Raw genomic sequence first — 22,549 nt, 5'->3', positions numbered from 1 at the left:
CATGTCACATGTTAATATTATCCCGAGTCATAGTGATAAACCTTGAATTATGACACTGTAAAAACATTAAATATGTTGAGAAAAATAGAAAAATAGTATGTTGAGAAAAACAGTTCAACACTCTACAGTTTTGATTAACTGCTTAAAAAAAATAAAAACAAAAAATTTTGTTTGTCAGTCATTAATTAAGTACTCGTATGATTTGAGGTAAAAAGTATTACAAGAGTATTCTACTTATCTATCATTCATTGAGAGTATCATCTCATGTTCCTATTCAGAGATTTCCATTGCTAACTTTTGCATACATTTTTCTTGATAGGCCATTTTTTCTTAATATACCAGATATGCTTTTTTATAGGTCATTTTTTCATGATAGGCCAGATATGTCTTTTTTCTTCATAGGTCATTTTTTCTTGATACGTCAGACATGTCATATGTTAATATTATTCCAAGTCATAGTGATAAACCTTGAATTACGGCACTGTAAAACATTAAATTTGTTGAGAAAAAAAGTTCAACACTCTACAATTTTGATTAAGTGCTTAAAAAAATAAAAACATAAAGTTTTGTTTGTCAGTCATTAATGAAGTACTTGTATGATTTGAGGTAAATGAATGTATAACAAGAGTATTCTACTTAATTTATTTTTCACTGAGAGTATCATCTCATGTGCCTATTTATAGATTTTCATTGCTTACTTTGGCATACATTTTTTCTTGATAGGTCATGTTTTCTTGATAGACCATATAGGTCTTTTTCTTGATAAGCCATTTTTTCTTATTAGACCCAGATATGTCTTTTTTCTTGATAGGTCATTTTTTCTTGATAGGTCTGACATGTCACATGTTAATATTATCCCGAGTCATAGTGATAAATCTTGAATTATGACACTGTAAAAACATTAAATATGTTGAGAAAAAAAGTTCAACACTCAACAATTTTGATTAAATGTTTAAAAAAATAAAAACAAAGTTTTGTTTGTTAGTCATTAATGAAGTACTATTATGATTTGAGGTAAAAGAAAGTATAACAAGACTATTTTACTTATATATCCTTCATTGAGAGTATCATCTCATATGTCTATTCAGAGATGTTCATTGCTTACTTTTGATTTTTTTCTTGATAGACCAGATAGGTCTTTTTTTCTTGATAGGCCAAATATGTCTTTTTTCTTTACAGGTCATTTTTGCATAGGTCAGACATGTCACATGTTAATATTATCCTGAGTCATAGTGATAAACTTTGAATTACAACACTATAAAAACATTAAATATGTTGAGAAAAAAAAGTTCAACACTCTACAGTTTTGATTAAATGCTTTAAAAAATAAAAACATAAAGTTGTGTTTGTTAGACATTAATGAAGTACTGGTATGATTTGAGCTAAAAGAAAGTATAACAAGAGTATTCTACTTATCTATCCTTCATTGAGAGTATCATCCCATGTGCCTATTTAGAGATGTTCATTGCTTACTTTTGCATACATTTTTTCTTGGTAGGCCAAATATGTATTTTTTCTTCATAGGTCATTTTTTCTTGATACATCAGATAGGTCAGACATGTCACATGTTAATATTATCCCGAGTCATAGTGATAAACCTTGAATTACAACCCTGTAAAAATATTAAATATGTTGAGAAAAACAGTCCAACACTCTACAGTTTTGATTAAGTGCTTAAAAAAATAAAAACATAAAGTTTTGTTTGTCAGTCATTAATGAAGTACTAGTATGATTTGAGGTAAAGAAAGTATAACAATAGTATTCTACTTATATATCCTTTATTGAGAGTATCATCATGTGTGTGTTCCGAGATGTTCATTGCTTACTTTTGCATACACTTTTTCTTGATAGGTCATTCTTTCTTAGGGGGGAGAGAGTTCAATACTCTACAGTTTTGATTAAGTGATTAAAAAATTAAAAAAAAAAAGTTTTGTTTGTCAGTCATTAATGAAGTACTGGTATGATTTGAGGTAAAAGAAAGTATAACAAGAGTATTCTACTTATCTATCCTTCATTGAGAGTATCATCTCATGTGCCTATTCAGAGATGTTCATTGCTTACTTTTGTATACATTTTTTCTTGATAGGTCATTTTTTCTTGGTAGGCTAGATAGGTCTTTTTTCTTGATGGGCCATTTTTTCTTGATAGGCCAAATATGTCTTTTTTTTTTGTTAGGTCATTTTTTCTTGATAGGTCAAACATATCACATGTTAAAATTATCCCGAGTCATAGTGATAAACCTTGAATTACAATATTGTAAAAACATTAAATATGTTGATAAAAAATGTTCAACACTCTACAGTTTTGATTATGTGCTTAAAAAAAATAAAAACATAATGTTTTGTTTGTCAATCATTAAAAATAATATTTGGTAACAAAATAAATGCTTTGTTTAACATATGAGAGACCATTGTGGAGAACTTTCACTTTGTCTGATAGATATAGATAAACATGAGACAAAAAGAATCATCGTAAATATAGATCAATCCATCTGCTAGAAGAATAGATTATCACCAAACGATTTAGCTAAATGAATAGTCTAATATACAAAGAATATCATCAACTTCTGGCCAAAGAGATTCATTCAAGAAATCAAAGCCAAGAACTCTTGGTGTAAGCACTAAAGTTGTCTTCTTAGTCAACTCTTGTGACATATATAACTACTTTCTAATGTTGGTTCAACTATACTTGTTACAATGGACACTTTTACAAAACGGTGGTACAAAAGGCCAAAGGCCTTTGCTACCAAATGAAGTGTGTACGGTAAGCCATCCAGGAAATTGTTTAAAGGATAAAAGCATTTAAAGTTGCATGAAGTGCATTAAATGCAATAATTATTTTAAAGCTATACGAAAGACATGAAAGAAGTATTGAAGCTACTCAGTGCATGTCTCAACGACTATCTTCTTCCATCAACTACATAAATCCTACCATCAAGAAAAATAACTTAAGAGCAAATGATGTATTGTGCCAAAATGTTGTCAAAATGATAAAAAAATTCTCCAGAGTTTCAGAAAAAGGACCCTAGAGCAAGAGTAGGAGCATTGCCAAAATGTCTAGTGAACCATCACATTTTGTTTTCCTTGACATATGTAACCCTTCCCTAAAGTGCAAAAATAGTTTGCACAAGAAGAGAAATTCCAAATCTTGTATTCGTTACAAGATGTGTATATTCTCCATTAGTTAGATCAAATGATTAGACAATCATTCAATCTTAACTTTATTATGTTATCGAGGGTTGGAATGGCTAGAGAGACAAGGAATACTTGTTTAGTCAAGAGTGGCTTCATAAAATAATACTTCTTGACTAGGTCAGCTAAGAGTGGAGGTGATCTGAAGAAATATTCGGTTATTCATGAATGACTAAGTGTTAAAAATACTCAAGGTCAACTATAAGTAGCTTGAGTAAAGAATACTCAATGTCAGTGAAGAATGACTTGAGGAAATAATACTTAAGGGATTATTCAAGAGTCATTGGTGCAAAAAAGCAAAACGAGTGTGGCTATTTTACATTTATAAGGGCGGCTATATAATCACATTTGATGAGCACACATTTGTAAATGGAAGAGATAAGAAGGTGACTATATATATATAGCCACATTCGTAAATTCGATTTATAAATGCGGCTATTTACATAGCCGCATTTATAAATCACATTTACGAGAAGCGTTTAGAGTTTCTTTTCTTTTTCGCTGTTGATTGGGTTTCTAATCAAAGTTTTCAACTTTGATCTTTTCTGAAGAACATGGTCATTATTTTAGCATTTCTTTTGATCTCTTGGTGCATCCATATTATACATCTTTGTATTTCATCCCAATGGAAGTCCAAAAAACGCAAATAAAAATTCTCCAATGAAACGCAAATATATGACGAAGCAAGGCAGCGACGAGGAAGGCACAAACAAAAACCTTTCCAAGCATGACCTTAGTAATGACATAAGACAAAACATAAGAGAAACGCAAAACATACAAAAATCAATGGTGTAGAAGAAGAGAGGAGGACAATGTTTACCGATGACACAAAGACAATGCAAAAAATAGAGAAGGAAAAGAGGAAACACAGTTAATGGAAGAAGCACATAAGAGAAACGAAGCACGAGAGAAAGAAAAGTATTAAACCGTAAGTGGCGTGTTTCTGAATTAGGGTTAAAAAGATTTTAAGAAGGTGGCTATTTGTAAAGCCGCATTCGTAAATCAAGTTTTTTGATTTACGAGGGCGACTATTTGTATAGCCGCCCTCGTAAATCAAAACATTTTGATTTACAAGGGCGACTGTACAAATAGTCGCCCTTGTAAATCCAAATGCTTGATTTACAAGTGCGACTTTATTAATAGTCGCACTTGTAAATGAACTTAATTACAAAAATGCTACCGCGTTTTTTACGAAAACGTTTGAGCATAAAACCGCACTTGTTTATACATTTTGCACTAGTGAGTGAATACGAGCTTAATGAATACTCAATTAAGTCAGGAGTGTCTTGTGTCAAGAATATTTAAAGAGTTAGTCAGGAGTGACTACGAGTTCAGAGAATACTCAAAGTGTGTTTCATAATAGTCAACTTAATTAAATTTGACTGGTTGATTAAGAACCAAATATAGTTTGTTGCAATAGTTTATTGCGAAACAGGTTCATATTTTAAACTTAAAAATTATAATTTAAATTAAAAAATGATATGTTAAACTTCGGAATGTATATTTTAAAGTAGGTCTCAATAGTTTGAAGGAAGAATTAAAATTATAAAGTTTGATTTAATTTTTTTAATGGGGATTTATAGTTTAAATTAGGGTTAATATGGTAAATTATGGTTTAATATTTTAAAAGTGAGAAATAAACTTTTTAAGTTGTTGTTTAATACTTTTAAAGTGTAGATTCAATTTTTAAAGTAGGTTTCAGAATAAGGTGAAATAGAGTTTAAAGTGTGGATTCAATTATATATATATATATATATATATATATATATATAAAGTTACTCTTCTTTATTTACTACCTCCATTATCATTTATAAGCATAAAAAAGTTAACTTCAAACAAAATAATAAAGTCGATTATTTACGTGAAATTTGACTAGTATATTTCGATATTATTCTTAAAACACCATTCTAGTAAAAAAAAAATACATATTATCACAATATAATCAAATGTCACTTATGAATTAAAGTTGTGATATTTTAGAAAAACAAATTATTAAATAAAATTATTTTAGAAAAACAAATTGTTTTAGAAAAAAAAATGAACAAATAAAATTTATGTGTAAACAATAAGGAAAGTAGTAATTTGTGTAGTATATAGTAATATCCATTTCTATACTTCAATGTTGATTTATTTAAACCACAAAGTTGGCAGTACATTATTACAATATACTATTAATAAATTAACTGTTGTTTTTTTAATTGGTGTCAATCCACAACATGAAAACAGCAGCATCCATGCTATTCTCACCTCTTTTTTTTTTTCTCTATTATCACTCCCACCATTAGTTAAAAAGAAAACCAAACTACCTCCGACGACCCTTTTCCCTTTCCCTTTTAAAGTTATTCTCACCCTTTACTTTTCTCCCTTTCCTTCTCCTCCCAAGTTTTTGTCACTCCCATTTTTTACTCTTTTTTACTCGATAGCTAACTAGATACCAATTTATAAACTATTTATGAATAATAAAAATTAATTTAATTTTTTTTTTAATTTTTAAAATAATATCTAATTTAGTAAATATAACAACTAATTATTTTTTATTTTTAAAATTGGTTTTTATTCAATAATTTTCTTGTAGTATTATATATTGCTGATATTTTCCATCTTCATAGTAGGAGTTCGTATTAGGAGTTCGTATTAGAAGAGAGGTTCCTGTTCATATTAGAAGAGAGGTTCCAGATATCGGTAAATTCAAAATTGTGGTAGTATTATCAATTACTCTCTTACCTAGAGTGTAGAAACACAACAATAAATAAGTTAATATTACGTGTCTTTATTAAATAATGGTATAAAGGTGTTAGTTTTTCCCCTCAAACAAGAAAAATGATGATAATTTTAGATGATATACATTAGCTATTTTAGTATTATTGAAATTTATTTAAGACTTGCTTTATCACTAGTAACTATTTTTAGAATGAGATTATTGATATTTTCATGTATAAATTTGAGGTTAAGTATAAATAAATACATAGAAAACACAACAATATCATTCATGCATAAAAATCGGTATCATCATCTTTTCAACGTTAAATTATTTTCTATATTTGGTTAGTTGCACGATATTTCTAATAAAAGTTCAACAATTGTGTGTATTATTATTTTTTTTTATAAAAACTCTCATGTTAACAATTGAGCTTATTTACTAAGGAAAATATTTTTTTAAAATTAAAATTTAATTGTAAGAAGAAATTCTACTGCTGAAAAAATAATATTTTATCTTTGTTTTAATTATTCAATTAAGATAAAAAAAATATAAAGGGATTCAAGTATGAGCGTGGTTAGAAGACTTGATTAAAAATAATTAAAGTTTTGTTTTGCATATATTTTTTTTCTATATGTATGTAATTGTACGAGAGTATTTTATCAAAGTTTTGCTACAAAATATTTTAATGAAATTTCTTCTTTATATTATTTTTTATTAACAAATTTTAAATGTAAAACTTTACTTAAAACTAAATTCACTCTTATTTTTTATTTTAACTTCTTTAGATGATTAAAATAAAACATATACTTTTGGTACATTAAATTTAATTATTTTAAAATAAAATAAAATAAATGTCACAATGTAATAATAATGTGAGTGAGATATTATTTTTTGTAGAAAAATAAAATAAATATTTTTTTAGTTATGCGGGCCAGCGGGCCAACCCGTCTTGCCCCGCAATTGGCCCGGGCAGGCTACGGGTTATCCGGAGCGGGCCTAAGCAGACTAGATTAGTGAGTCCACACCACACTTTAGTAGAGGACCAATGATTGGCCCACATAACCCGTCGTGCATTCTCATCCCTAAATGCAAACTTCACCTTAAAACTAATTTAATAAGATTGTGTTAGACTTAAATCCACTTCTTGATAGAATATAAGAGTCATTTAGAGTCTAACCTAGAAAAAGTTTGTTGAGTTTATTATGCCACCTACTATCAGATCACCCATAAATATATAGTTACACACATGAATTGACAGATCTAAACCTTATATTATAAGTTAATTTTATAAGGTTGAATCAAAAAATATTTTAAACCACAAATCATCATTTTTAAATTCAAAATATGTCTTTCCCTTTAGTATTTCCAAGTCATAATAAATAAAAAGAAACTAGCCAGAATGGTAAATTCTAATTTTACATCTATCCACTTAGTTTTTACTTAGTGAATTTGTTTTATAAATTTAATTGTACACTTTATTAAAATAATTTATAAATATTTTATATTGATAACTTTCTTAAGACATAAATGAATGGAATCTTGAGACACTGCAATCTTGATATTAAGGAGTGAACTTTAAGTTTAACTTAACCTTATAAAATTGTCAACCTATAAAGTTAGGTTTGCTCCTACTTATATACTATAAAATGTTTCAATCTCTATTCAATGTGAGATCTCCAACATACACACCCCTCACACGAAGAGAGTGACAAGTTGTGTGTGATACTATATATTTATGGGTGATCCGATAGTAGGATAAGCCCAACAAACTCTCACTATAATAGACTTTAAATGAGTTAAATACTTAATATGTGGACTTTAAGTATAATTTAACTATATAAAACTGACTAATTACGTGAGATTTGTTTCTGCTTATATACTATGAAATGCCCTAATATCTAGTCAATGTATAATCTCCAACAAAAACAACAAACACCATCCAACCCGAACTTTCTCTTCTTCTCCCTCAATCATGACTTTAACCTGGCTTCAATCTAACTATAAAGGTAAACAAGGGTAAAGATAGGTTCATCCATTGCTACACTAATTTGCTCTAATGAATTTGTGTCCAAGATATTTAAAAAAAAGAAAAGAAAAGTTGGAGGGTTAAAGTATGAAAAAGGAATCTATTTATTAGTAGTTACTATCTTATTCACATTGATAAAGGTTTGACCCAAGTTCACGAATGCATTTATTTTTGTTGTTATGCTAAGACATAAAACCTCTATCGAAATATATAGCTAAGTAGATAAATACTCAATTACACTTTTACTTTAGTTATTAAAATTTGAAAAAAGAGAGAATAATTTAATTATTTTAAATTTTAGGTTTAAAAGCCAATTGATTGCCAGTCTCTTTTTTTTTTTTTTTTTGAGAAATAAAAAATAAATTTAAATCAAATTTAAGAAATTAAAAATATAAATAAGCCGTGCTTGAATTTGTGCAATGTTTAATCTTTTATTTTTGTGTTGTTCAATGACCACTTTTGTAATCATATGAGAAAATTAAATTAATGAAGAAATTTCGAAATTATATTATTTTGTTATACACATATGCGTTACATATTTTATATATATATATATATATATGAATAAATATTAAATTTTAAAATGGAGGAAAATGAGTTAAAAAAATGAGAAATAATAGTTATTTCAACTTTCTTTGGTAAAGAAAAAATAAATAAGGGAAAAAATGAAAAAATAAAATGAAGAAAAATAAAGTAGAAATGAATATTATTTTTTTGATGAGAAATTAAGAGAAATGTAAAAAAAAAGAGTAGAAATAGAAGTTTCGTTAGTTGAAAAAACTAAAATATAATTTATTTATGAGAGAAAAATATTGTAAAAATATTTTTTTAAGATTACTTAATTGTAAAATCTATTACTATTTTTAATATTAAATTTATTATTACTTATATTTATAATAATACTGTAAATACTATTATTTTATCAATATTTTCATTAAATATAAATTTATTATCTATAATAGCGGGATATTTTTAGTTTTTATTTATACTATTATATATATATATATAAATTCATGTGTATTTGTATGTATGAGAGATATGTTATTGAGTTTTAAGAGATATGAGGAATGAGAGAGATAAAATGAGAGAAAAAATTAAAAAACTGTTCTACATTCAAAACTTCTTCTTATAACTGTTTTAAAGAGGAGAATCAATTTCTTAATTCTCCTACCAGTTATGTGACCACAAATAAAATAAAATTAACTACTAATCTCTCCACTTTCCTGCCAAACAAATAAAATAAAATATTTAAAATTGCTTATATAAAATATCAAATTAAAACAAAAAATTAACCAATCTCTCTACTCTCCTACCAGATATGTGACAAAAAAATAAATTAACCTACTAATCTCTTCACTTTTCTGTCACTTAAGTGATAACAAATAAAACAAATTTTTAAAATTAAAAAAAACTACTTTATTAACTTCTAAAATTATAAAATTTTCAAATAATTAAAATAAATTAATAAAACAAAATATTAAGCAAAGATAAAATAGGAAAACAATTTAGAACAGTAAAAAATTCTCCGTATAAATATAGATTAATATTAATATTAACATAAAAATGAAAACGTGATAAAAGAATTAAGAAAGAGACTAAAAGTTAGTTAGATAATCTCCCATGAAAGAAAATGTTATTACGAGCTCTTATTTTAATTTATATAGATTTGTTATGTTAATTTTAAAATTTTCTCGTAACTGCCATGCAGATACATTTTAATAAGTTTATTTTTATTCTGAATTTTTAAAATTTTATGAAATATTTTTTATTTTATGACAAATGTCCAGTAGTTTTTTTTTCAGAAAAAGTTAGAATATATTTTATTAATTCTAATAAAGTATTATTTTATCATTTTTATTTTTACATATACAAACTAATTAAAAAAGAGCAAAAGTATAATTAATTAATTAATATTATGATAAGCTAAATTAAAAAAGAAAAATAAATAATGATATTGAAAGATGTAATGGTGGAATCTAAAATGATAGCTTTTTGTTTATAATTGAGCACAACAATTAAAAATATTGTAGACCCCACTTCTTTTTCTTATAACTTTTTCCTTTGTTTCATCTATTCCAAAGTGTTCATACTCATTCATTTTCATTTTCTTACCTCTTCTTTTCCTCACTTTCATCTATACCAAACTTCGGCTTAAAGCAACCATTTTAAACTTTTTTCTTTCATTTTTTTTCTTCCTATCAAGCTCTGCAACAACGGTTTGAAATGCTTGACTTTGAGACCAGTTTTGAATAGTTGGGTTTTCTGAGGCACTCTAGTCAGAGTTTGAAATTCATGCTACTAATTCTTCTTTCCTTTCACCATAATCATGTTCCCAACAGCGTGGTTTCAGTACCAATCAACTATGAAACAAAATTTGAGTGCCAAGGGTCCTTTTGTGGGCTCTATGTTGGTGAATAGGCAACATCATGTTTGCTTCACTCTTTAATAACCCTTCTTTACTCTTCAATCTTATTAGTTGGAAACTACACTTAGTAGTTGAAAATCACACATTAATTAAAAAGTAATTAGAGAGTACAACATTTTATAAATAGATTTTACGAGATTAGATCAGAATTAGTGCTCCTCTTCCTAATTTCATCTCTCAAGAACTTTTGTCTGGTCTGTCATACTGTCATTACTTCCTTTCGCAGAGGGATTCTGCATCAAACTGAGGTTAAATGCATGCTTAATAAGTGTCTAATTATTTGAAATATTAAGTCAACCAACATGTTTGATCATGGACGGATTAAGCATACAAAATAAACAAAATTATATGTATATTAACTGATGATGATAGCTGCTTTTATCCAATCTTTGAAACGCGCGTGCACAGAAATATGAGAGCATGCATAATCGTATAAAGTTGCATCTCTTATCATGAGTTGACGGGTGATGTTGATAGTTAATTATCCCAGGAATTGATTAAGCTGATTAAAAATGAAACACAAAGAACTTTGATCAATTTTCTTGATGCACTGCACTTCTGGATTTCATTTTTCAAATGTGTTAGTCTTTGATGTGGTGAAGGGTCCAAAAAGGATTGGTGCACATGTTTCCAGAAGTGTTGAATAGTGACTAATACATATTGCATCAAACTATTTATTAATCACCTTCTGAATATTCGTCTGCAAGATATTTGCAGCAAGAGCCATGTGTAATTTGTATCATTTGCTTCAAAATTTGAGCTATTTTCATCAAAAGTTTCAACATAGATGTTTTGAAATGACATTGCTTATTGAATTGAATCCTGGTTATGAGTGTTGATGCAGATGAATATATATAGGTAAATGATGGGGATTGTTTGGGCATAGTGCTCCAACTTTGCTAAAATTGGAATATGTGAAACTGGGTGTGTGGATTTGAGTGGCAGTGGAGCTTTCATTCAAAGAAAAGTAACAAACTAGAGCATCAAATACTTAGTCCCTTTGTTTGTCCCTTATAATTTGCATTTGAAAACTGATTTATTAGCATAATTTCCTTTTAATAAAATACTACTATTTGAACCACTTTTGTTACATGAATGCATTGATCACAAGGTTGGCTTTTTGAATTGTAGAAGAAGAAGCTGCTATTTAGAAAAACTTGTATTCAAAGAGATGTTGCTTTTAGAAAAGGGTAGAATATAATTAAAAAAAGTGAGTGTGTGAACCTTGGAAGAAACAAAGCATGGTGTGGGCATGCGATTTTGAACATTTCTCCCACCATCATGACATTGTAGTGTAGCCCAACCGAACATGTGATCCATAGTAGATTGCATTGCCATAACAACTGCCAACTTCCCATCCACCACATCATTTTGTACAAATTTATAGTATTTTTTTAGACTCTTCAACAATTAATATTTTAAAGCATTCTATAAGATTGCAAGTTTAGAAGTGGTAGTGCATTAATTCCAATTTGAAATAAAGGAAGAAAGTAAAAGTTAAAAGCTTTACATTTTTTATTTTGAATTTTTTACTTACTAGCCGAGAATTCGAAAAATCGAAAGACGTCAGCATATTAAAAAATTAAAATAATATAAATAAATATTAGAGTAAGATAACATTCTATCAAACTTCAATAAATAGATTCAAAATACTAAAAATATATTTAGTAATAGCAACTAATGAAAAGTAAAAGTTCAACCAAGTTAAGTTTAACAATGAATATTATAAATATGTGATTTGCTTAATAGGTAAGTAGAGTCTTTTTATCTTATAATTGAGTATATTGATGCTAATTTTATCATCGAAATTCCTTGTAGATACATATCCACCCAAGAGTGATTTGAACTTAAAAGTCAAGAGGTGAACCAAATCTAATATTTGAGTGATGGTCCATATCCAATAACTAAGAACAAGTCAAAATTCACGAAAGAAAGAATCCAAACAAGCTAATAAACCCACTCATTGGTAAAAAGCCGGGAATTTAAGAAGAGAAGAAGAATAAGTTAAGTGTTTTTAATGTCTTGTAAAAACAAAATTTTATTTGTTGAAATTATTGTTTTAAGGAGAAGAGTTAATCGTGATTCTGTGGATAAAGCAGAGAGGAAGAGATATTAGGATGGACCCAGAAAGAAGCAAAGGAATAAAATCCAGGCAATAAAAAATGAGGAGAAGACGATAAAAATGGAGTAAAATAAGACAGAAGAACTGTGTGTTAGATCTGGAAGATTATCACCTCTTCACGGACTAAACATTTCTTCAATAACCAACAATTTTACCATCTTGCATAGTTGAAAACTCTGTTCCAGTGGTTCGAATTTCATTCTCACCTAAGTTACCACTGATACACTTCAACATTAAAATCATAAGATACAAAATTAATGTTTGTTTTACATACAATTTGGATATATGTAACGTTTGGAACAGCTTCTATAGTATTGGACCACATTATACAAATTCTCGACCCAAATAACAGTACTCTGGAAAGAACAGAACAGAACCCAACATCGTTTTGTTCTTTTGTAACACATTTTGGATAAAAATAAAAAAATCCCATCTTTTAATCTCACTCACGTTTTATTTTACTTACAATTGTTCTTAACTCAAATTCAAAAAATACATTACTTATTGAGATATTGTCTCTTTTAAAGATTAATATAAATTAAATAGATTATATTAAAACACATGTTAAATGCAAAAAAAAAAATCAAAATTATGTGTAAAACAGGGTGAATTGTGCATGGATAGATTTAACTAAATAATTAAAAAAAGAATGTGGTCTGAGACAGTGCATGCATCTCCCACCTCCATTCCTCCGCCGGAGAGGGAATATTCTTCCGTCACCATCCCTAACGGACAAACCAAAACGTGTTCGTTTTGTGGGCCCCACTTCCCTCTCTCTCCAATCCAATCCATGTGATGTGACCCTCTAACTCTCATCATTTATTTTTCTTTAATTTCTCTGTCCTCCGAATATTCCACGCTGGCATCCACGTGTCTCCCATCCCGCATTGTTGTCCGTTCGATCACTTCCCTCTCCAGTTATTCTCATCCAACGGCCACAACGCGCACCAATGAAACCACCGTACTGTTTCATCTCCGATTAAATAACGTAGTATCCACGATGTTACTTCGGATTCGTCGCCGAGATTTCCTCTAACATGTTCCTATAACTAAATTGTAGCTTCTATAGTTTCTACAACCTCATAATAATAATACTCAACATTATTAATTACTAATAATAAAAATAATTATATGCATTGCACCAAAACGATGCATTCATGCATCTATAATATTAGCAACAGTTAATTATTTATGACTAGAAACAAAATAATTGAATTACTGTTACAAAAGATCATTATAAGAGTCCATCAAACGCCGTATTTAATGCTTTTGTTATTACTAGTGTTGCTTCTTACGCTATAGAGCCACCTTTTTTTTCTTTTCTATTTTAGCCGCACTAGTCCTCTGTTTGTGTCTAATCAATGATGTTCTGTTCTGACTTGTTTGGTGTTTATGGTTTGGTTCCAATAGGTTATCATTGCTAATAATCAGAGTGTGTTTTTCTTAGGGGTTGTTTGAGTTGTGTGTTGTGGAATTGCATATTCTCCCATCAGCAAAAACATAGTGCCCAGTTGCAAAGGGTATATGGTATATCTTCTTGTGGCCTAAGCTGATCCCTTCTTTTTCCTTTCTCCTTTTTCGCTTTTGGGATGATAGAATGAAGGCGCTGTTTGGCTGAGAGGTATATATAAAGCAAAAGCTGCAAGTGGGATTGTTGGAATTTGCTTTTCAAGTTGAAAAGAAAGTAAGGTGGTTGAGTTGAATTGAAGAAGAAGCATAAGAAGTGAGGGAGTGAGTGATGGAGGGTGGAGGAAGAGAAAGTTATAATGGAGTGGTGATGACTATGACACGAGACCCGAAGCCAAGGCTAAGATGGACAACAGATCTTCATGATCGCTTTGTGGATGCAGTCACAAAGCTTGGTGGCCCCGATAGTATGTACACTATTTTTTTTCTCTCATCATATTGTTGCATGTTTCGATTTCAATTTTGAGAGTTGAAAAGTATTTTCACTAAACAAATTCTTCTGTCTCTGTTTTTTTTTGTATATTGAATTTAAAAAATGTGCATTATGTCTGTTGGTGTTGTTGATACAGAAAGTTAACTTGAGAGATAAGTTTTTGTTGAAACTGGAGTTCAGAAAGGGTAGAAAAAAGGTGGAGTAACGGGGTGCTTTTAGAAACTACAATTACTTGCTTCGCCAAATCAAGAAATTGGGTTGGTCACAGAATTATGTATTGTCTAGCAAAGGGTTGTTCGTATAATCTGCATGCTGATATATGCTGAAATTAAAGTAGCATTTGGTGTGTCCCTCCTCTGTACATTATTTTTGCGGTACAAAACAAATCGTTGGTTCATTGGGAGAATGAAAGGGAAAACATGTGATGGAAATATCCAATCACTTTCCTTCGAGTTTTTTGCTCTAGGGATTTTTCTTGTACAGCTAATGTACGCTGTGGACTGATCCAATGTTTACTCAATGATCATTAGGAATATTTTATAATCTTCTGGTTTAATGTTGGTGAAAGTTTCTGTTGTCAGAAAACGACATTAATCTGAAATGGTTTGTTTTGTGTTCAGAGGCGACTCCGAAGTCTGTTCTGAGGTTAATGGGGTTGAAAGGTCTGACACTATATCATTTGAAGAGCCATTTACAGGTAATTAGATTCAACTTGCATGTAATAGATTTCATTCATGAGGATAAGTTTACAAAATGTAGAAGGAAAGATAGATAGATGGAGAAGTGAAAAGACAAAGTATAAGTTATTTTGATATATTATCATTATTTAATTAGTTCTATAAAAAAATTCTTGTAGAAAGATGGAAAAAAAGTAGTCTAAACGAAGGAGTGAAAATACTGAATTTATATGTGAATGATTTTTGGAATTCATGAATCAAATTTTGGAAAATTTGAAGTAGAACCTCCCTCATGCTATGTTTGGTCTTCCTCTCTGTAATTTTCTTATTTTCTGATAACGATGATCAAAGAATCACCATTTGGAGTCATAATTTGGTATTGTTATTTGTTAATTTGCAGAAGTACAGACTTGGACAGCAGGCTCGAAAACAAAATGAGGAACTGAACAAAGAGAATAGTAGTGAGTCCGTTTCAAGTTTTGACAAACACTGAGTATACTATGCAATTTTTTAACAGATCATTTAGAATAGTTGTCAGTTGATTTACCTCAAGAAACTATTCACTTAAATAGAGAACATAATATCTGGCAATGTTTGATAATATCGTAATAATGTTCTTTCCATGTTTCTGTTTCTTTTTAGGATGTTCGTTTGTAAATTTTAGTAACCGTTCTTCAGGGCCTAACACCAGTTACAGAGGTGATAATGAAGGGGGGTATGTTTCAGATTATATGCATAACTATAGTTTCTATGAACCAAACTCTCATCTAAATTTCTTGTCCCCTTAATAAGCCCTTTTAGCTTTGTGTACTTCATAAAAACAAAAAAAACTGAAGTTGTGTAAATGCAACTCACTTCTTGCACTTGTTTGGTTTCTCCGTTTCCTAACAAATTTTCTTAACTAAAATAGAGAGATCCCGATAGCAGAAGCACTGAGGCATCAGATTGAAGTTCAAAAGAGATTGGAAGACCAGCTCGAGGTATTTCTCATTTTTATCCTGCATAGTTCTAAATTCCATTTTTGTAAGATGTGATTTTCTAAATTTTTCTGTTCAACTGTAGAAAATCTTGATTCATTTGTGTTAAATAAACTCCTTTCTTGCCAACAGGTACAGAAGAAGTTGCAGATGCGAATAGAGGCTCAAGGGAAGTATTTGCAAGCAGTGTTAGAGAAAGCTCAGAGAACCCTTTCCTTGGATGGATCAGGAAGTCTTGAAGCATCAAGAGCTCAGTTGACAGAATTCAACTCTGCTTTGTCAAATTTCATGGAAAATATGAATAAAGATAGCAAAGAAAACATAATAGAAGTGACTGATTTTTATAATAAGAATCATGGCTCAGATTTCCATTATGAGGAAGTAGGGAGAGAACAAAATAGGGATCAAAAGCCCAAGATTGAAGGGGGTTCAATAGAGTTTGACTTGAACATTAAGGGTAGCAATGATCTTGTATCTGCAGGTGGGGCTGAAATGGATGTCAATATGATTTCATACAGGGGGTAAATTTTTTGAATTGTCAGACTTTAAGTTAGGCATTAGATTGAATGATATATACCCCTTTCCCTAGATATTCTCAATAATTTTGTCCCTCCCTAGGTTGATGCTAAAATATCAATCACATCACAGACCCTTTTCAAAATCCATGCTATTCAGTTAAAAATGGTTACATTTGTTTTTCTCTTTTCACTCCCGAGTTCAAAGGCTTGCAATGGCAACATCAACAATAATCGAGGTGACCATTATTTTCTTCTATGTTTGGGAATTCAGATGAAAAATTAAATTTCACAATTACAGCAGACATGATTACAAACCATTCAACAGAAAAAAAACTAGAATCTCTTGCATTCTCTCTCTTCAATAATTGTATTTTAACAACTCCCAATTTTTTTGGTTGGTGTTGTACCTTTTCATGCCTATAATCTCATCACACATACACTTGAAGGTATTCATCCATGCGCGTGTAATTCACCTCTGGATATAGTGCTGAAGCTTCTTCTCCACCTTCTCCTATTTCAAAATTTGTCAAACACCCTTCATAGAAAACATGATAGAAGTGCCCCACTCCCACTTGGCCTGCATAGTCCAAACCTAGAATCCACATTCACCAAAGTCATCTTTTGGTGATATAAATGAATTACTAGAAAAGTTTAGTACTTTCTCTTCTGGGTATACTGTTTACCTTTCATGGAAGCAAGAAAATCCTGTTCATTTATGCTGGACTTCTCTAGTTGCTTCCCTGTGAGCTTCTCCCACTTCTCAATTAGCTGTCTTTGAGTGAGAATGTTTTCTGGTGGTCTTAGGTACACAGTCTTGTTCAATGTTCGAGGATCATCAGTTGCCTTGATTGTGTATGTTGCAACATCATCTTCATCCATGTAAACAACTGCATTGTGAATGGATATTCATTAGTATATATAGAGTATTGGACAACCTGTGAATGTATCTTAATTTCTTAAACTATGAATAAGTTGCACACACTTGGACAGCAAAGAGTGTCATACTAAAATATGGTGTACCTTTGACATTGCCATCACCATAGAGAATGACCTTGTCTCGTGGAGGGAGGAGGGTCCCCATTTGAGAGAGGTTACCAACAAAGTAACCAGCAAAGCAGTTAGCAGAGATGTAAGTGAAAGGGATGTTAGCATCTTCAATTGCTTTCCTTACAGTCATTTTGTCATCGAAGGTTACTCTTCCCGGTTCAAGTGCATGTCCCATAAGTGCAGGGTCCATGCCAAATTCTGAAGGCAGAAAACGCTATACAACAAACAAATTTTTAAATTATAAGTTCTTAATGTCACAGGACAGTCATTAGTAAAATAAAAATTATTCAACTTATCTAAAGTTTTTTATAGCATGATTAAGATTATAAAAATATTCACCGGTTCTATTCAAATGTAAAAATTAAATGTACCATAATTGTAAAATTTGAGCCAAAACTAAATAAATTTTTCATAAAACTTTGAAATTATCTACATACTATTTTTATTGGGCTAATTCTCCCTTACCAGATAAATTGTAAAATGAACCTAATACCTGCATAGGAAATGTCTGTTTTTTTTTTTTTTTTTTATATTTATATCCATAACACAAATAAGGTAAAATAAGATAATTCGAAATATGCAATTCAAAAGTGAGATGTATCTTCAAAAATATCATCCCAATGCTAAGATTCAAAAGTTTTTTTTTTCTCATTTTGTATATGAAAATCCAAAAAAGGTGACAAGGGCAATTTAGGATTTTAAAAAAAATGATGGATGCTGATCTTAATTGATCTGTGGAGGAAGAAATAGCCTTTTTATTGTCACTATAAGGTTGTCAGGTACATTGTATCTGTTAATGAACTGGGCCAGACCAAGGTGGTTTTTTCAAAACCAGCACAGTAATTAGTCATATCGGTTAGGAGCATACACTTTGCCTCAAAACCTGATTACACAGTATACACACCAATGCAATTTCTTTGGACCTACTCTTTTTATTGCCCTTTTCCTATGCTTCTATAACATTTGCTGCTAAACCAATTCATTGGCATCTTATGATTGATTTATCTTTTAAGGCTTGAATTGAAGGGTACAAAACACTGATTTAAAAATGGTTGTGTACCTCAACGTTCTATGATTCTATCAGTAAGATAGACTTTAACACTTCTTTAACATATTCTTTTATTCTTTAAAATTTATTGAAAATTATAGATCGTATTCAATCTTCTTGTCTAATTATGATATCTTTTGCTTAAGCAGTTGTTAAGAAACTTATAGAAAGAGTTTATTATAACATGATCCATGAGAAAGCAAAAAACTTACACATACATCAGTTTGTATAACAACACTTACTTTGTTTACATTCATGTCATAATCAAGATGAAAAGAGATAAACACAAATTGGTGTTATGTGAAGTTGGATGTGTGTCACATACATACGAAAAACACATACCTTGACATTTCCTGCAACTTTGATGGCCTCAACAAGTTGGAGCTGCATCAACAAGCTGTGAGAGCGAAAATGAACCCCAGACATGGTGCAAATCACAACATCCACAAGTTTCACAGCATCCACCAAGCTCTGATGATCAGAAAAAGAAGCCTCCACAAGGTGAGCACCTTGCTTCTTGAATGAAAGCAGCATCTGCAACTTCTCAATATCTAACCCCAATTCAGGACGTTGAAGAACATAGGTTTCATGCCCTTGTTCTAGACTTGCCTTCACTATCCTCCTTCCCACATACCCAGTTCCCCCCACAACAAGAACCTTGCTCTTTCCCATTGCCTCGCCTTAGTTTTGACTAAATCCACCAGCCAATGCCAACTATATATAAAAACTTGTGAAAAAACTCAACCTTTACTTTCACGTTTGCTCATTCCTGTTTAGGCGTATTAATGTATTTCTTCCCACAACTTCTGTATAGTTCTACCAAGAAAGGAAGAAATATAGAAAAGGTGTAGTTCAAGTTACTCTCACTAAGTAGGAAGTTGATGGTCTTGAAAGACAAAAATATCATTTTCAATCTTCAGGATTAAGCTTAAGAATGTGCTAGAATTGTATTAAAAATAAATTAAACAAATTATTGCTTACATTTATCATATTTTTCCACAAAAGTTTCTTGATGTTGAATATGAAGTGGGTTTGAAAAAAGGATAAGAAAAGTAAGTATTTTACAGAAAGCTTACCATGGGCTAATAATTAAGGTAGGTTGATTTTTCAACTTGGACATAGCTGAAGGGACATAAGTTACCAATTTCTAAGGAATGAACAAGGTAGTAAAAACATTATAACATAAGATATGTTTGTTGTTATCATCTTAGTTCATTAAAGAAAATTATTTTGCCATAAGATTCCTTAGCCACTAACTTTTAATCATGTCTTTTCAATTTATTTCATTCAAAACATGGAATAGTGTCGCATTGATGTCTTTGTCTGTAGGTGAGCACTTCATACAAAACAGAGTTCTTAAATGATTTAATTGATGAAGTATATGAAAAACAAGAATGATGACATAATGAATGCATCTTTCAAAGATTAATTTTTTTTTTCCTACACATCAAAACTTCCACAGAAGAAAATTAGCCACAAATCTTGAACCAAAGGTCAAAGAAAAATGAGAAAAATCATACAGCATCATACCAATCTGACAAAGACATTATGAAGTTTATCAGTTTTAAAGACTTGTAAACTAGGTCCATGGCACCGTTTCTCTCCTCAAGTATTATTTCAAATAAATTATTATGAAATATTTAAAATTTAACTATCCATTTGAAAAAGGAATTATTTTTAATCATTATTTTAAAATTATTATTCATACTTGACTTGAAGAAACAACAACGACTTTGGATGTCATTTATTTATTTTATGATAGACTTTGATTTCATTTTGACACTATCTGGTTTGATCATTTTCTACAAATTAAAGATTTTATATTATACATTTGTGTTTTTATGTTGGGGGAGATGATCAATTTTTTTATGTGACGTTGTCTTTCGTCTCTTCTTGAATAAGAACAGATTTGAAATTTCAGATTTTAGATTTGTGGAATTTGAGTTGGTAAAATTTGAAAATGAAGAGAAAGGAAAACTTCAGAAAAAGGGTTTTTGGTTGTTGACCAACTATGCATGTGGAAAAACCATGGCCTATATAGCAGTTGAGCCATTTTCTTCAAATGAGAATAATCATCTTAACAAATCATTCATATAATGATTTGTTTTCTATGTTTTAAATTATTAACAAAATAAAATCATATATTTAATGGGAATAAAAAGTATATTTAAAACTAAAAATATCTATAGTGTGTTTAGCAGAGAGCAGGGATATTGTTTAATTAAAGAGAAAAAGGATGATTATTATTATTATTGCTATTATTCTATTAACTTAATTTATTTAACCAATTTTTTTTATAGCCATTGCAATTGCATCGCATGTTTTGAAAATTTAAGAAACCCACCAAACCCATTGTTTTGTGACTGATTTAAAAATTATTGATGTCAACTCACCTGAAAATGTTGTTGGAGTGGTTGGTTCATCATAGTTGTATTTTATACCTAAAAAATGAGTTGGATTATAGAACTATCTCACTCCAGTCACTTCACCTAATCTAATAGTAGAGTTTTCAAAATTGGTTTGTTTAAATTGTTAGTGCTAATATCCATTTCATCCAAGTAAAAAAATTTATAATCTAATTTTGTAACATCTTACATCATCTAAAATATATATATCACGCATATAGAGATATTTAATTAAATATATATACGTATTATTCATAAAATATTTCAAAATAAATTCATATTCATAAGAAATTTAAAATATATACATATATTAAAAATAAAATAATAATAAAAGATTATCTATTTGATATTATTTGAAATGAAGTTTTATCAAAGTTTCATTACATTTTAACAAAGGAGTAAAGTGTCTATAAATAATTCACAATTAATATTTTTTATGTTAGAATTTTACTGACACAACATCATAGACATTTGATTTTACTTTCGAAAGAATCGTGTTAGACTCAGAAATATGTACCTATCATACTATCGTGTTGTGAAATCCACATTCATGCGCATAATAGTCTCAGTACCAAATCATCTCATATGAGATTGTTAGTTCATATGACATGTTAAACCAATTATCTTTCAAAGCACATACTTAATCATATGAATCTCATTCGACTCTCACCAACTGATCATCTCTATCTATTTGATTTCAATATACTAGTAGAGTCAGTATACCTCTTTCTTGACGAATCACTAGTCAATGCACATCCTAACAATCTCAACATGGTATTTACTTTCTTGAAATACTATGTTTCGATCACATTTTCATATAATTCATATTTCATATCACACATAGGTACACCACTCATTTACACAAAAATTTAGATTTTTAAACAATCCAAAGATATCATAGAAAATCGCATAACACATAAACTAATTATTTTGAATTACATATATAAATAACTTTTTCATAAAATTTAATCGAAACAATAAAAAATTATCAACCACCAAATTTTCACTTAAGCCAAAATAGACCTAAAAGTAAGGTAATTTTCTTCCTTAACTTAACTAAATTCATGTTTTCGCTCCACACATAGTAGGAGTACTCACAAAGAGTTCAAACTCATAAAGAAAACACAGGATAACTTAACTTACGCCACATAGTCATGATCAATAATCTAAATATATTACTCGGACTCTAAACTAACAAAGATTAATCCTGAAACTATAATTACCACATGCAAACACATCTATCTAGGCAAATCATAAAATGTACCTATACGGGGTAGAGGGGCCCAGGTAATACATGTCTGTTGGGTACAAAATTTTTGACGTGTCGGTTGTCCTTGAGTTTCTTCAAGCTTCCTCCCTTTTTCGTAGGTGCTCCGCCGGTTGGGGGTACCTACGATTACACTTCGACGCTCAACTTAGCGCTATGATTTAAGTGTGTTCTCCTAGAATATCAAAAAACGTACCTCATTTTCTCGCAAATAGTTCTATTTATAATGTTGATTCATGGGCTTT

General features: G+C 29.9%; 2 protein-coding genes across 3 annotated transcripts; one reads left to right on the top strand and one right to left on the bottom strand.

Annotated features, from left to right (window-relative positions):
• Positions 1-13,475: 13,475 nt before the first annotated feature.
• On the top strand, positions 13,476-17,471 carry LOC137811183 (myb family transcription factor PHL11). Of its 2 annotated transcripts, XM_068612819.1 has the most exons (7): positions 13,927-14,339; positions 14,502-14,622; positions 14,986-15,062; positions 15,443-15,503; positions 15,685-15,757; positions 15,953-16,022; positions 16,152-17,471. In XM_068612819.1, exons 3-7 carry the CDS (start codon positions 15,015-15,017, stop codon positions 16,542-16,544), a joined length of 645 nt encoding a protein of 214 aa, XP_068468920.1. In that variant the 5' UTR covers positions 13,927-14,339; positions 14,502-14,622; positions 14,986-15,014; the 3' UTR covers positions 16,545-17,471. The 2 variants fall into 2 exon arrangements, with proteins under 2 accessions (XP_068468919.1, XP_068468920.1); XM_068612818.1 differs by lacking the exon at positions 14,502-14,622 and having other exon boundaries at positions 13,476-14,339.
• On the bottom strand, positions 16,759-19,802 carry LOC137811182 (isoflavone reductase homolog). The gene is made up of 4 exons (XM_068612817.1): positions 18,975-19,802; positions 17,558-17,798; positions 17,221-17,424; positions 16,759-17,129 (listed from the first exon to the last, which is right to left on the bottom strand). Exons 1-4 carry the CDS (start codon positions 19,302-19,304, stop codon positions 16,966-16,968), a joined length of 939 nt encoding a protein of 312 aa, XP_068468918.1. The 5' UTR covers positions 19,305-19,802; the 3' UTR covers positions 16,759-16,965.
• Between the last annotated feature and the right edge of the window lie 2,747 nt (positions 19,803-22,549).

This window comes from Phaseolus vulgaris, chromosome 2 (assembly GCF_000499845.2).
Source record: "Phaseolus vulgaris cultivar G19833 chromosome 2, P. vulgaris v2.0, whole genome shotgun sequence".
In the NCBI taxonomy this organism is placed as follows: Eukaryota; Viridiplantae; Streptophyta; class Magnoliopsida; order Fabales; family Fabaceae; genus Phaseolus; species Phaseolus vulgaris.
Note: the sequence above shows the minus strand (reverse complement) of the source record. Positions and strands in the feature narration are given on the sequence as shown.

What these genes read in the sequence shown, in the direction of transcription:
- LOC137811183 (XM_068612818.1), top strand. Translation starts at nt 14,204, where the DNA reads ATGGAGGGTGGAGGAAGAGAAAGTTATAATGGAGTGGTGATGACTATG. An exon ending in ATTTGAAGAGCCATTTACAG is followed by an intron (nt 15,063 to 15,442) that starts GTAATTAGATTC and finishes GTTAATTTGCAG; the next exon opens with AAGTACAGACTTGGACAGCA. An exon ending in ACTGAACAAAGAGAATAGTA is followed by an intron (nt 15,504 to 15,684) that starts GTGAGTCCGTTT and finishes GTTTCTTTTTAG; the next exon opens with GATGTTCGTTTGTAAATTTT.
- LOC137811182 (XM_068612817.1), bottom strand. Translation starts at nt 19,304, where the DNA reads ATGGGAAAGAGCAAGGTTCTTGTTGTGGGGGGAACTGGGTATGTGGGA. An exon ending in AAGTTGCAGGAAATGTCAAG is followed by an intron (nt 17,799 to 18,974) that starts GTATGTGTTTTT and finishes TTTGTTGTATAG; the next exon opens with CGTTTTCTGCCTTCAGAATT. An exon ending in TGGTGATGGCAATGTCAAAG is followed by an intron (nt 17,425 to 17,557) that starts GTACACCATATT and finishes TTCACAATGCAG; the next exon opens with TTGTTTACATGGATGAAGAT.